Source organism: Fukomys damarensis, unplaced genomic scaffold (assembly GCF_012274545.1).
Source record: "Fukomys damarensis isolate Sample0158 unplaced genomic scaffold, DMR_v1.0_HiC HiC_scaffold_29, whole genome shotgun sequence".
NCBI lineage: Eukaryota > Metazoa > Chordata > Mammalia > Rodentia > Bathyergidae > Fukomys > Fukomys damarensis.
This window is the reverse complement of record NW_022900941.1, coordinates 22,224,882-22,240,015: the sequence shown is the minus strand read 5'-3', so window position 1 is coordinate 22,240,015 and position 15,134 is coordinate 22,224,882. Positions and strand designations below refer to the sequence as shown.

The following is a 15,134-nucleotide window of genomic DNA, read 5'->3' as shown; positions in this document are numbered from 1 at the left end:
AATAAATAAATAAATAAATAAATAAATAAATAAATAAATAAATAAATAAATAAATAAAAAAATCACAGTTCCTAACAATGAATAGATATATGATTTTGCTTAATATGTCAGTCTCTGTAACATTGAATATGTCAGTACAATAGAGTACTTTGGGTACTCTGAGATACTTTAGACATTGAAGTTTATTGTTATTTCTGGTAACTTTTAATAAATAAATAAATAAATAAATAAATAAATAAATAAATAAATAAATAAATAAATAAATAACAGTTCCTAACAATGAATAGATATATGATTTTGCTTAATATGTCAGTCTCTGTAACATTGAATATGTCAGTACAATAGAGTACTTTGGGTACTCTGAGATACTTTAGACATTGAAGTTTATTGTTATTTCTCTGGTAACTTTAATTTCAACATTAAGATGAGATTTATAGTAATGTCGATATTTCTGGTGCAATGGTAAACAAACTAACACAAAATTCCAGCAAAATGCAAGTACATCATTCTCACTTAAGTAGGAAAATTCATCACCATGTACAAATAAGCAGTTGTGTTTCTAATGCACAGCTCATGAACTGTAAATTAGACTCAGCAGTTTATCATGTTTCATGAGTACAGTATTTTGAAAACAGCTGATTACACATTTTTCTTTTTCTAGAAGTCAAAGTTAAGTATTCAAGAAAGACTTGATCATAATTTTCATTGGCCCCAATACCTATTTTCATGTCAAATATCATGAAAATTATTTGTGTGTAATGGATAACTGGTAATTAACTTTGGAAAATGATATATTCCAAACTCTGCGTGTGTGTTTGCATGTACTGTGAATTCCTCTAAAAAAGGAAAATTATTATGAACATTTACAGAAAATATTAACAGTAGTTTTGCAGCTATATGGTGATTTGTGTTTCATATTAAAAATACATTTAAACTTCTGTTTATAATTTTGAATCAAACAAAATCTTTTTTTGGGGGGGTACTGGGGATTGAACTCGGGTCCTTGTGCTTGCAAGGCAGGCCACCGAACCACTGAGCTAAATCCCCAGCCCACAAAATCTTTAAAAGAAAAAGAGGCAACTATTTTGTAGTGGCTGGAAGTACAAGTTTAAAAACAATTACAAGTTCATTTTCATCTTTAAATCACAAATATAGGATTATAGTTAACATTTTAGTAGAAAATTCATTAATGCATAGTAAGGTGATTTCCCCCTTTGACGTATTTCTTTAGATAGAACACAAAACTATAATACTTTCCCTATTGATATTCAAGGAGGCTGTGTATGTAGGGGAGAAAAATTCTTTCACATCAGTTTAGCATATCCACCGATACTTTTGATTGTGCACCTGGCTCATCTTGCACCCATATTAGGGTTCCTATATAGGCTGCAATGGATGTAATATTCTCTCTTGTATCTTGAGAATGTTAGGCCATCCTCCCCTTCTACATATCTGCTTCTATTTTCGCAAATCCCTACTTCACATCTCATGATATATCAGTAACTCACTTTTCCTGCTCATCTTGACTAAATGATTTGACTAAACATAGTTTCTAAATCCAGGTTCTTTAGAGATTGCTTCAAATTTAACAGATGCAAAACCTAAAAGCAGTTCTGTTCATTTCCCGCAGCCATAAAATCTACATGAGGTCAGACGAATAAGCACAGAATAAATGAACAACAGGATTGCTAGCCGGTTCTTTTCAGTCATCGTACCTATCATGGGGAATTATGGTTCGATGAGCATACGACAGTGGATATGAGGGATAAATTCAAATGATCTATTAATGATATAGTACAGCTTGATTTCTTAAGGAAGACAATGTCCAGATTTATTACCGTGCCATTCACTGTTCTAGCACCTGGTAATAGCATGATCATGTGATAAGAATTACTTGCATGATGTGCTGTAATTCTGATTTGGGCCAAGGTGTACAGAATTTTGATGCACTTCTCTCTTACGCTTATAATTGAACCTGCCTAATCCAATTCCCTGCTTCAAAAAATGACTTGGAAAAATAAATTCTATGTTTTTCCTATTATTGTTAGGCTCATTTTTTTCTAATGTAACAATAGTGTATTTATTGTTGTCTCAGGCAAGTAATGTGGCTGTATATCAGAGTTATGTTGGTAAGAATTTTAAGAAAGTTTGCCTCGTTATTTTGCTGCCATATTACATATTGCTCCTATAACATTAATGTTTATTTTTTCAATCAATTGCTGCATTTTTTCCTGCTAGAATAAAATAAGTTTGACATTGACATTAATTATAATATATATTCATTGTTAAACAGTGGGAAAAAATAAATCAAAGAGTAATTTTTTTACAGATTATGGGAGTCTAAAATTCCTAACATTATTTTGTATGAAATTCTCCAGGTGAGAGGAAAAAACAGAAGCATTTTATCCATATTATTTAATTATGAGAGTTATAATTCATATAGGTATCACCTAATAGTAGTTATATATTTTTAAAAAAACACAAAGACATTGATGCTAGTGTCTCTCTGATGTGTTAATTGATAGAAATTGGAGTATATTTTCACAGGCATATCTAGCTATTTTAAATTTTTATACTAAGGCAAATGGGTAGAAAATTTGAAAATTATCAAAAGAAAACATGTAACTGCCATCATTCTGATAGAAATAAATAAAAAAAGTTCCTTCAGCAAGTCTGTCTTCCTGAAAATATAAGTATTCTTATCTGAAGAATATTCTTATTCTTATTCTTATCTTTGTTTCTGCTTTCAAAAATATTACTGCCAGTAACAATGGGATTTTTTTCTTGGTTGCTGTAGCTGCACTAATGGGAAGATCGCCTCTAGCTGTCAGTTATGTGATGGCTACTGCTACAATGGTGGAACTTGCCAGCTGGACCCTGAGACCAATGTACCTGTGTGTCTGTGAGTATTTTATAATATCGTGGGTGATGTGTAATAAGAAGTTGTATGTACATGGAATCCATATTCTTTTGCTCTCCTTTCTTGGGTAACATGTTTTAAATGAGTATTTCATGGGCATCTCTGATCAAGTATTGTCCCTCATTGGATCATATGTTACAGAATCTCCTTCTTCATCAGGTGGCTAATAAATTCATGAGTAAGAGCTCATTCGGTTCTTAGCATCATGCCATTTCAGACATTCATAACTCTTTGAACTTGGAAACTCTGGGGAAATTTGTCCTCATTTTGTTGACCTTATTCAGATATGTGAAGCCTAGAGATAATCATCTTTCATGAAATCCTTGTACTTCTCCCCATTATTTTCAAAAGAAATTGAGATATCTTTTCAATTGTATAATGCTATTTGATTTTTGTATCAGAGTGTTGTCTTATGTAAACCAATTGAGCCCTTGACTCCTCACACCAAGTCTGGGTTTCTAAACATGTAGTGAAAGTATTGGAGATTCTTAATTTTCCCAAGAAAATATGTAATTTAATATTTTCTCTCTCAATTATCTGAATGTCCAGAGATGACTTAAAAGTATCCAGCACATGTGGTCACTGTACTGAGTCTTTTTCAAACCATGTTTGATCAAAGAGATGATACCCACATGTGACCAAGTCTGCATCTTCCTCCCCTCCTTGTCAGAGTAGCATGTGGTGAATTTGTATGGCAGAGAAATGAGCATACCAGGAACATGTTTATTCATGTGACAATCTCTGTATGAAATAAATTTGAAACATATTTGGCAATACACAGTCAGACGCTTTATTTAGCTGTATTTTACTGAAATTCTGCAGATGCTCTGTGGGGTTTAAAAGTCAGCGCTGTGACCAGAAAGAGAACCCTTGTGATCACTACTGTCAGAATGAGGGGATTTGCACTTTAACTGCGTTTAATGAGCCGAGATGCAAGTAGGTTTAACCTTCCACTTACCACTGCACTTCTTGTGACATCATTCCAGGCCACAGTTCATTGGTTTCAATCATGAACATCCACATACATTTCACAGTGTATACTTAATCTTGGGGCTCATCTGTGTCATACACACTTAACCTTTGCTTCCTTCACCATAAGTGTGTGCACCACAGACTGCTAGATGGTCTAGAAACACAATTGAAATGGATAAGAAAGCTAGTGAAACTGTCTAATAATAAAAATACATTTGCTAAAATAGTAGCTTCTAATTGAAAAAAATAGAGAATCTTGTGTTTTAGGACTCTATTTCTGTATTTTATAGTTAGAATAATGATTTTTAATTATTAACTTTCATTTCAAAACTGATACAATAACACTGTTTTATTTCCTAAAATTTCACTAAAATCTGTATTACGATTTTGTAACAGAGGAAATAGGTTCATACTAAAATATTTAAGTTCTTTTCAGTTTAAATCATTAATTCAGTTTGTGGTGTTTTAAAGGTCCATGAAAAATAAATTTGTATTCCCTCTGAAAACATTTAATGATCACCACATTTTTGCACTGTGTTTGAACTTTAGAATTAGATCATATTTGACATCCCCCTTAATTCCCAAGATCTCAATCAGTATCTCTATCTGGCATCTGAAAATAGGTGCACAGTGGTAATGGCAGCATAACCAGTAGTGGTTTTGAAGCACAACTGTATTAAAATTTAGATTTTTCATTACCCAAACTCCACTACTTTGCTCCTAATGAGCTCCGAGAGATTTGCAGCAAAAGCTTGAGCTGTGGGAGTTTGGTTTTGAAGATGGTACCTATTGAGAGGTAGAGGCAAAACTTACAGGTCAGCAGCAGGGAATCCCATAAACAGGTTGACAAGACTTTAAGTGAAAAGTGATGGCTTGAACCGGGCAATGCAACTGGAGGGAAGAATATGGAAAGCAACGATTGACTGATCTTTCAAAGTTAGTAAATCCAGGGTGATGCCTGGCCAAAAATTGATCAAGGACTTATGCTGGTTCGTTTTAGAAAACCATAGTTCCTAATCTGGATCCCAGTCATCTTTATTCTACCACCGTCTCACTGTTCTGGGCACAAAATTTCAAGCTCACTCTGCTCCTCCCCCACAGATCCCAGGATGACTTTTTGTCTAGAGAGGGTGCCTGTGTCCCCTGAATTACACTATCTCATGCAGCCTTCCACACTCACGTTTTCTTTCCATTCTAACCAAATATCATCAGAGTCACAAGATTTTGAAATTATTCTCAGCTTATTTGCTAAACCCAATCAAGAAAAATCTGTTAGTCAGAGGGGTGTAGGTTTTTTGTGCCTTTTCTTCTAATTCTCTCTGCATTTGGCTTTATGGATGTTTCCAGTACCTTGGTTTTCTATGACCTATAATTTATTCTAAGATAGAAGTAATGCTTGCTTTATATTCTTCAATTAAGTCGTGAAACAGAGAGAAATTATGTTCTGTTTTCATTTGTTAGTGAAATATTTATAAATAATGACACTTAGATATTTTGTTACTTTAGAATTAAAACAGCAAATACCTTGGCCAAAACACTAGAGATAAATAATTTATGAATTTTATGCACAGTATTAGATTATCACATTCTTATTAGAATCTACTTGTTTTCCCCATTTATCCTCACTGTAGTATAAGAATATTTAGGTCACATTGTAGAAAGATGTGGACTTTTTTTTTTTTTGGCCAGGAATCAAACTGAGGACCTTGAACTTGCAGGGCAGGCTACAGCACCACTGAGCTAAATCCCCGGCCCTTAGGAAGACGTGGACATTTAAGATTCAAATCACACTTGTTTGATTCTAAACTCCATGACCTGGTTATATAACACTTTGCTGCGCTATTCTCAAGCTATAATAATTCCACGATTTAATGCATTTAAAGAGCTCAAAATTCATTTTGAGTAGATGAATTGCTTTTGTAAATGAAAATATCATTTTGTAGTTGGTATAAAGGTAATATGGTAAAAGTGCTTTGGGAAAACAACTGAATAGATATATATTAATGATTCCAGGGGGATGAGCCAAAGCTTCTTAGGTAAAGTGATATTTTATTAGTATTTTGAAAAAAATGAATGGTAGCTCTACTAAAGAGAAATGGCTGAAAAAGTTTTTTGAAGGACAGAATAGTATAGTTAAATTAAAATATGTCTGAAGCAAAAAAGTGAAGCTTATTCATGATAGAAAACAAGTTTGAAACCTAATAAGCACCAGTATTTTAATCCTCTTTGAAGAAGGAAATCAACAAATATAAATGAGAATAAAAATGTTTTCAGAGGTTTATAAAATAGTAGAGCCTGCCAAATAGGAGGAGTACAGAATGTTAAAAAATTAATTTTCACTTATATTTGTTTGCACATTACTGCCATATCAATTAAAAATATTGGAAAAGTAACATATTTTTCCATATTCTAGAAATTTTGAATCTAAGGGACACAAGTGTGAAATCATTCTCTCTGAACCGTCGTTGTTTCCTTTACAGCTCCTAATAGTGATTTGCTAAGAACAACAGTACTCTTGAATTTTAAGAGATATTATAAAAATATCTCCCTCTAGTACTATTCTATTTTTTCTTTAATTTAATTCAATCAAACCAAAATTCATTTTAACTTCCATTTTTCAATTGAAAAACTACATTGTGTTCTTGGTGTGTATAATTTTTTCAACCACCTCTCTTAATGACTATCTAACAAAAAATTCAATAAATCACGAATCGGGATTATTCTTGAACAATTTGGAGTTGATATTCCTTAACATTCATCTTGTGCAATGCAAAGTAGTCCAGTTAAGGGAATAGGAAGCCCTCAGCATATTTTTCTAGTGGTTGATCAACCTCACAATGAAATAGTTTTTGCAAAAACACTGGGTAGAGCTTTAGGTCTGAATTGATAGTGAACATGTATTATTAATGAAAAGTTAGTATGTACTATTTTATCTAAAAGCTTTTATAGGAAACAAAAAGTTCTGTAAGATAAGACATAGTGCTTGTTTTAGTTTTGTCAGTAGTATATTTTTCTTTATTTCATAGAGTGAGAAACTACTTGAACTGTGCACAGTTCTTACACAATTGGAAAATCTATAAAGTATTTAGATCTATGAAGGTGACAGTTTTTTCCACATAGAAATTTTATTGCTGTATTCTTCAATTTAAGGAAATGATTTTTTCTCTGAAAATCTTCACTTTTTATCTCTTGGTAGTCATTTTCAGTCACTGCTATATATGGAAGCTGTAAAAAAACATGAAATCTAGATACTTTAGATTTATTTGTGCGAAAGTTTTGACATCGAATAAAGTGGGTATATTGAATAATGTTGACACTACTTTTAAAATAGTTTTATTTTGATAGTAATTTAATAACTTTTCTTTAAATGATAGAAATTATTACTATTCTGATGAATTAACTCAATAGGAAATTGACCATACCTTCCTGATTCTGAGATTTCACACTTGGGTTCAGTTTTCAATTATATGGGATTTAAGTGTCTTGTGACACAGACCGACCTCCACAGCAGTACTTGTCAATGATATCCACAGTATATTTAAGCCAGAAATAACAGTGAAATGTTTCTAGCTCCTCTCCCTTTGCCATTGCTGCTGCCATCGAACATTATACACTCATGTCCTCCCCACACATGTGCAGAACCACTCCACTCTAAGTGTCTTTGTTTGAACAACTCCCTAAACCCAATGCCCCTTTACCATTTTTATAATTAATTCTTATCCCTTTAGTCTCAACTCTGGTGTAACCTCTTTGTGTGTGGCCCATAGCAAGTGAATACTAAATAGTGATTGTATTGTATGTGACTAAAGAGTTTTAAGAAAGTAATATCAAATTTCAGTGAGGAAAAGATAAATTTTAGTTTTTTATCACTTGATGTTGGTCTCGCGCTTTTCCCCAAATCATAAGGAGAGTCCCAGTCTAGTTAGTTCTTTGCTACACTGTGACAAGGATCACCTTTCTTTGCAGTTTCTGACACAATGTGAACAGCCAGCTTTTCAATGTCAGTGAGCTCAGCTGCAGTCTCTGGCACCTTAATCTGGGCATTATCATTATAAGAAGATATGAGCACAAAGAGGGGCGAGGACATCATATGACTATCAACATGAAAGTGGCTTTCTGTCAGTCAAGGATAGAAACCTCAGGAGAACCCAATATAAGGACACCTTGTTCTCAGACTTCTAGCCTGTGAGAAAATAAATCTGTTAAACAATGTGTTTAAACCATACATTGTATGGTATTAGTGTATGATAACCATATCAAAAGAATACAGATTTTTAGGCCAGAAATGAGGTGAATCTCTGACATATATCTGAAAGTACTACAGGACTAAAGCAGAAGATGGGAGATTTTTAAAACTTTGAGCCAAAGAATGATTCTCAGACTTGTCAGAAAAAAACCCAGATTGCCTCCAAGAAATTGTAGCAATATGAATGTCAAAGGTGCTTCTGGTGAGGGATCAGATGGAACAGAGGCATATGTTATTGGAAACTTCAGGATATGCCATTTTTGTTAAAAGTGTCAAAGAACAAAGCTTAATCATAATGTAGTGTTGTATGAAGATTTTTTTTTTAGTGATTAACTTCATATATAGCTGAAAATTTTCAGTAAAACGTTGAAAGGATGACCTGGTTTCTTCTTGCTGCTCATAGGAAAATGCAAGGGATAAATTGAAAGACTTAGTAAGCAAAAACAAACCAGAACTAGAAGTTTTGGACTTCTAGTTTAAAAATGAGAAAGCATATTCTAGAAAAGATAGTAAGGCTATGGCTATAATTTCCTGAGAGGAGATTATGGTTATGACTCATAGATCCACTCAATCCTCTCAACGTAAATGCTGCCAACTACTACATAAAAAGACAAAGATGGGCAAATGGAAGAAGGCTGCTGGGCCTCTGAAAATACATAAGATAGATTAATAGATCTGTTTGGCTGCCAACATGCATAATCCTTCAAAAATTGCAAAATATAACTCCAAATGTGGTTCAGATGTTAGCAAGGCAACCACTGCCAGCAAAATCTCAGAAGAAGCAAGACCATCTTCTAAGTTCTGTAGAGGCAGCCACTTTCTCAATATCTGGGGATGCATTTGCAGCCTCCAGCACCATGAGAGAAAAGCTCCAGTGTAGGGTGTTGGAGAGGGATCTGCTGACCAGATCCTCAGAAATGAAGCTGCTGCCTCCACTGAGCAGTGACAGGCCACCACCTAAGAAGGCTAAACAGTAGCGCAGCCTGTATGCTAAGTTCACAGTGCAGAAAATTGAGCCAAAGGATGATGCTCACACCTTATATAATCATGTAATATAATTTGTTTTACTGAGATTCAGAATTGCTTGTGATTTTTTATTCTTTCTTTTCTTTTTCTTTCCCCCAAGTTTATTGGTACATTTTAGGTATACAGTACAGTTACCTTCATCACTGAGATCTTGTACCTTCACATGATGTATCTTGGTTCTTATTTATTCCCCATTCCCCTGCCCTCCCTTTACCCCTGCACCCTTCCCTATTTACAAAGACTTTGATACCATTTTTTTCCTTTTCTCATTTTTTTTCTTTTCCCTTCTTACCTTTCCCCTACCTCTCCCACTTCCCCTACCCCTTTTTTTCCTATTATACAATATCAATCATACATTTGGATCCTCAATTACACTTTTAGTTTTTCATTCCAGAGAAACTATCTGGTATTCACATGTGTGTCCTATTAATTTCACTTAAGAGTATGGCCTCAATGTACATCCACTTAACTATAAATGTCTCTAATTTCTCACACTTTATGGCTGAGTAGTACTTTGATATATATATATTTTTTTTTCTTTATCCAGTCTCCATAGTTGATGAACAATTGGGCTGTTTTCAAGTTTTAGCTATTAAAAACTATGCCACTATAAACATGGGTGAGCATAGATCACTGTGATATTATTCTTTTAGTTCTATTGGGAAGATACCCAGCAGAGGGAAAGCTGGGTCAAATGGGACTTCCAATCCTAGTTGTTTGAAAGGAGAAAGATATAAAAGCAATAAAGATAGGAAAGGAAGAAGTTAAACTGTCATTATTTGCTGATGATAATGAAACTCTACATAGAAGTCCCAAGAAACCCCAAACAACTTCTAGACTTAATTGACAGATTAGGTAGAGTAGCAGGATACAAGGTAGACACACAAAAATCAATAGACTTCTTTACACAAATAAGAGACTCAGTGAGAGAGAAATTAGGGAAACAGTCCCTTTCACAATAGCATAAAAAAAATGAAAAATGTAGGAATCAATCTAACAAAGGAAGCAAAAGACCTCCCTATTGAGAACTACAATGCTCTGAACAAAGAGATCGAAGAGGATATAAGAAAATGAAAAGATATCTCTTTTTCCTGGGTAGGAAGAACCAATATAGTGAAAATGGCCATACTTCCAAAACTGCTGTACAGATTCAGTGCAATCCAGATTGAAATCCCATCAGAATATTTCACTGAACTGGAAAAAACAATCCAAACACTTGTCTGCAGCAAGAAGAGACCTAGAATAGAAAAAGCAATTCTAGGCAACAGAGACAGAGCAGGGGGTATCACAGTCCTTAACTTGAAACTATACTACAAAGCCACCGTGATAAAAACAGCATGGTACTGGCAAAGAAATGGACCTGAGGATCGGTAGAATAGATTAGAAGATGCAGAAACAACTCCAAAGTTCATATTATTCATATGAACTTCAAATACTTCAAATACTTGATTCTTTCTTTTCTCCAATGTCTCCCTTTCAGAATGGGTTAGGGAATCGGGGGTTATTTTAATGGACTAACTCTACTTTTATGCAATGCCTGAAGATATGGATTTGGAGGAGCTAAATGGTGAATTAGATGGACTGAATGTTATGCTAGCCAAAAATGATACTCTGAAGCCCTAAATATGGCTACATTTGGTGTTGTAGCCTTTCAAGAGGTGATTGAAGTAAATGACTTTTTAAAAATTGGACCTAATTAAAAAGACTGTTTTCTTAAAAAGATAAGATTAAGATAGAAGCACACAGAAGAAAGAGTATGTGAAGACAAACGGAGAAGATGGCTGTTTATAAGCCAAAGAGAACAACATCAGTAGAAAGTAAACCTGATAACACTTTTATCTCCAATTTCTAGCCAACAAATTGAAAAAAAAAGTTTATTCCGTTAAAACCTGCTGTTGTATGACAATTTATTGTGGTTGTACTTGGAAATAAATATAGCCGCCATATAATCACCATATTTATTTTGGCTTGTGTATCCACTGATAGCCAATCTACTTAGAACATATTTTCATTGGATTTCCCACTTTCCCATCACCTCTTTCTGGTTCTATATATATTTCAGAAGTGTAGCAGTCACTTTCAATATTCATTCATATTAAAGATGAGAGAGACATTAAAAGGTGGTAAAAATCTTCTCCTAGGCACAAATCACCAGTATTGGATGTTCATGAATGGATCTCACAGAGAACAATGAGGAGGTTGGGGATTCTCCCCTTTCAAAATCTACCTCTTGTATTCTGGGTTTTGAATGAAGATTTCATTGAATGAAGATTTTCTCCTCACATCTGTCTCCTGTCTTGATAGCCCTAGAGAGATTGATCTTCTGCCTAGAGTCGGGTGGTTTATTTTTGAAAGATAAGACAGCAAAGAAGTTCTGTTGATTACACAAAATAGAGTTAGTAGAGACAACCTGTAATTTGGAGTTATGCTTAATTGAATTTTCACATTTAATATTCTATTCGTTAGACATAATGGCCTCTCAAGGCCTTAACTGTTTCTTTAAAATAATGATTTACAGGCTGAGGATTTAGCTCAGTGGTTCTGGCACCTGCCTCGCAAGTGCAAGGACCTGAGTTTGATCCCCAGTACCAAAAAAAAAAAAAAAACATTCCAGGATGTGCTTATAAAAACCACCAGGAGAAAGAAATGTGTGCAAAGAAAGGAGACTAGTATGAAAATGTGTGTTTAGTACCACTAGCTCCTTTATTTCTGCTTCACTCTGAGCATGACTATAACATCGAACATAAAATTAGCTTTTATTTTTAAAACCTAGTGGTGTCACACTGTGATATATATCCTGTGTGTATATTTTTATTTTAGGTGGCCTGCTAAAGTATGATTGGGCATCATCCTCCCTCCAGCCTGTTTTTTTGTTTGTTTGTTTGTTTTGTTTTGTTTTTTTAATGGGAATGAAAGTTACTGCAGCCATTGTAGGTAACAGTATGTAGGTTCTCAAAAAATTAGGACTAGAACTATTTAATGATCCAGAAGTCCTACTACATGCTGTAAAACTAAAATAAATGAAATTAGTCTATTTCCAAGAAACATTTACACTCTTATGGTCACTGTAGTGCTACTCACAATACCTAAGAAAGGAAAGCAATCTAACTGCGTATAAAGTGATAACTAGATAATGAAGACCTGATAAATATTTGCAAATACTGATCAGCCTCAGGAAAAAATGAAATGTCATTCACAGAAGTAGAGGTATAAATGGAGATTATTATACTAAGTGAAATAAGAGAAAGATGTGTAACATAATCTCACTCGCGTATAGAATCTATAAAAGTTGAAATCATATAAGTTAAAAGTGGAACAATAGTTACTGGATGCCGGCAGGAGTAGAGGAAGGGAAGAGTGGGAAAAAGTTGATCAGTGTGTATTAAGTTACAGTTTCATCAGAGCAAAAAGGTCTAGAATATTATTGCAGTGTGCTCACTACAGAGAACAGTAATTCACTGCATATGTTAAAAAGGTAGAAGAAAGGATTCTGAAAGGTAGAAGAAAGGATTTTGAAAGTTTTTGCTATCAAGAAATGACAAACATTTTTGCCAATAAATATATTTAGCTGCTTTTAAAACTGTACAATATATACATGAATTGAATATTACGTTACTTTATTAATATCTTTAACCATATATTTTATACATCAGTTGAAATTATTTAAATTAAAGAAAAATAAAATATTTTTTTGTATTTATAAACATTAAAAATACATATTCTAGTAATAACCTCTTATTTTGTTTAGTCAGATTCTTTATACAATCTCAATTTGCATATTGTCATGTACTTACATTATATTATTTTATACACAATTTTATGTTTATTCGCAATCCATTATGAATATAATTCTGTATTAATGTATATAATTAAAATTTTTAATGCTTAATGGTTGCCCAGTGCTCCGTTGTCTATATTTTCTTGATATTATTTAACCAAATCCGTATCATTGAATGCTTGTTTTTATTTTTATTTTTTTCACAATTGTTTTCTAGGTGAAAACCTTCTGTATATTAATATCTTTGATATGCATCTCATTAGATTTCTAAGATTGATGCCCAAAATTGGAAGCATTGGGTCCAAATTGATAGAGTTTGTGAATCAAAGTAGCTAACACTTTGGAATGTTTATACTCTCTCTTTGAGTCACCATTTATTTGTCTATAAAGGAATGAGTTTGAACTAATTGCTCACTAATACCCCACAAAATAATAAGTCACAATTAATTTAATCTAACAGACTTAAATTTTGGTCAGATAAATAAATTCATGCAAAATTTCTCTAATACCTATGCAGACATTGAAATGACAATGATTCCCTCTAGCAGCAAAAAGTGAATTGTAATATGGCTGGCAATGGTGGTGCATGTCTGTGGTCTCAGTTACTAGGGAGAACAAAGCAGAAAAACCACATGTTTGAAGCCACCCGGGGAAACATAGCAAGAACAAAGAAAATAAGACAAAATAACAAGATAAAAACAGAAAACTTATTGTTAATAATATGGAGTAACTGAGCAGCTTCATAAATGTTAATTTACAAATAAATATTTTCTTTACTTTTACTATACGGCTTTATGACATATCCTGAATACTTCAAGATTTTATACCAGGTCATTCCTAAGCATATATGTGGTTTATATATACCTAAGATCAAGAGATAATTTTTCCCTTGATTTCTTCATGTTGTGCCCACTGAGAGGGAATAATGACAATCTTTTGTTACATTCATGTATCAACAAACATTTATCTGCTATAAACCAGACACTCTATTAAGCACTAAGGGTGTATCACTGAACAAAATTAAAAAAAAAAATATTTGACTTTCTAGAGTTAAATTCTAAGAAGTAGAAGAGAAAAAATAAATGTTTTAATAACATTAAATCTTGTTATGTACTGAGAAAATTAAAGCAAGAATAAGAAATATAGAAAACTGAGGGAATATTAAAGATTTTATGGCCAGAAAAAATTTCCCTGAATGGTGATATTTGAATAAAGACCTTAAGGACTATGTAGTTACCTAAAAACAAAGATTTTTAGCCATAGACGACAAAAATAAAAAAAAAATTCTCAGGAAGAATAAGCTTCACACCCAATTTTGACTACAAATATGATATGAAGACATTAAAATATGCTACAGTTTTATAGTATATACACATACTATGTATTAATATGTTCAGACATATATATACACACAAATATGAGAACATGCATATGTTTATATGCAGTGTACAGACAAAATATTTTTTAAAAATTACATCAAAATGATAAGCACGGGAATATGTTGGTGGGATTTTTGTGATACTTTTTATATGTAATTTTTTAAAAAATTTACATTCTTTTTCATAAACACAATCCGATTTGTTTCTAAGGGGAGACCCAAAAAGACCCAACTTATTGTTTCTGAAATTGTATCAGTTAGGCACTCATTCCTTTCACACTTGCAATATGGCGAAACTCCAGGACACTTACGATGTACGTGTTAGTGCTACTTGCCCATAGTAAGAACAGTTCTCCATGTGGTCAGAAACATGACAGCACTATTTGGTTTTTATGTTGAACTTCCTTATTTCAAACAAAAACTGGAAATAACTGGCATCTGGTTTTTGCTTATCTTTTTTAGGAACATGGTGTTCCACAAACTATCTTTTTTATATTATTGCGTGTGTGTGTGAGCATGTTTGTTCTGTGTGTACATTTTCATGTATTATTTATATATCTCACAGCATTCTTTTGTATTCCATATTTTATGGCTTGAATTGACTTCCTATTGTACATATGCATTTTCAATTTTATCTGTAAGACCTTGCACTGTATTGGGTTTTCTGAGATAGATGACATACTCTAGGGTCTCCCATAGGAGGGTAATGTAATACTTTCATACTATTGTTGAATAAACATCACACTATTTTTCTTTTCCTGAAGTATTTACACATTTTTTGGTTCTCCCCATACATGTGATATATATATATATA

At 33.1% G+C, this 15,134-nt stretch overlaps 1 protein-coding gene across 1 annotated transcript in view; it reads left to right on the top strand.

The window, feature by feature from the left end:
• Positions 1-15,134, top strand: part of Lrp1b (LDL receptor related protein 1B) — a 1,779,190-nt gene that overhangs the window by 1,733,233 nt on the left and 30,823 nt on the right. Inside the window, exon 86 of the mRNA XM_033757153.1 lies at positions 2,798-2,902. Coding sequence (XP_033613044.1) covers positions 2,798-2,902 — 105 coding nt within the window. The remainder of the gene's footprint in view (positions 1-2,797; positions 2,903-15,134) is intronic.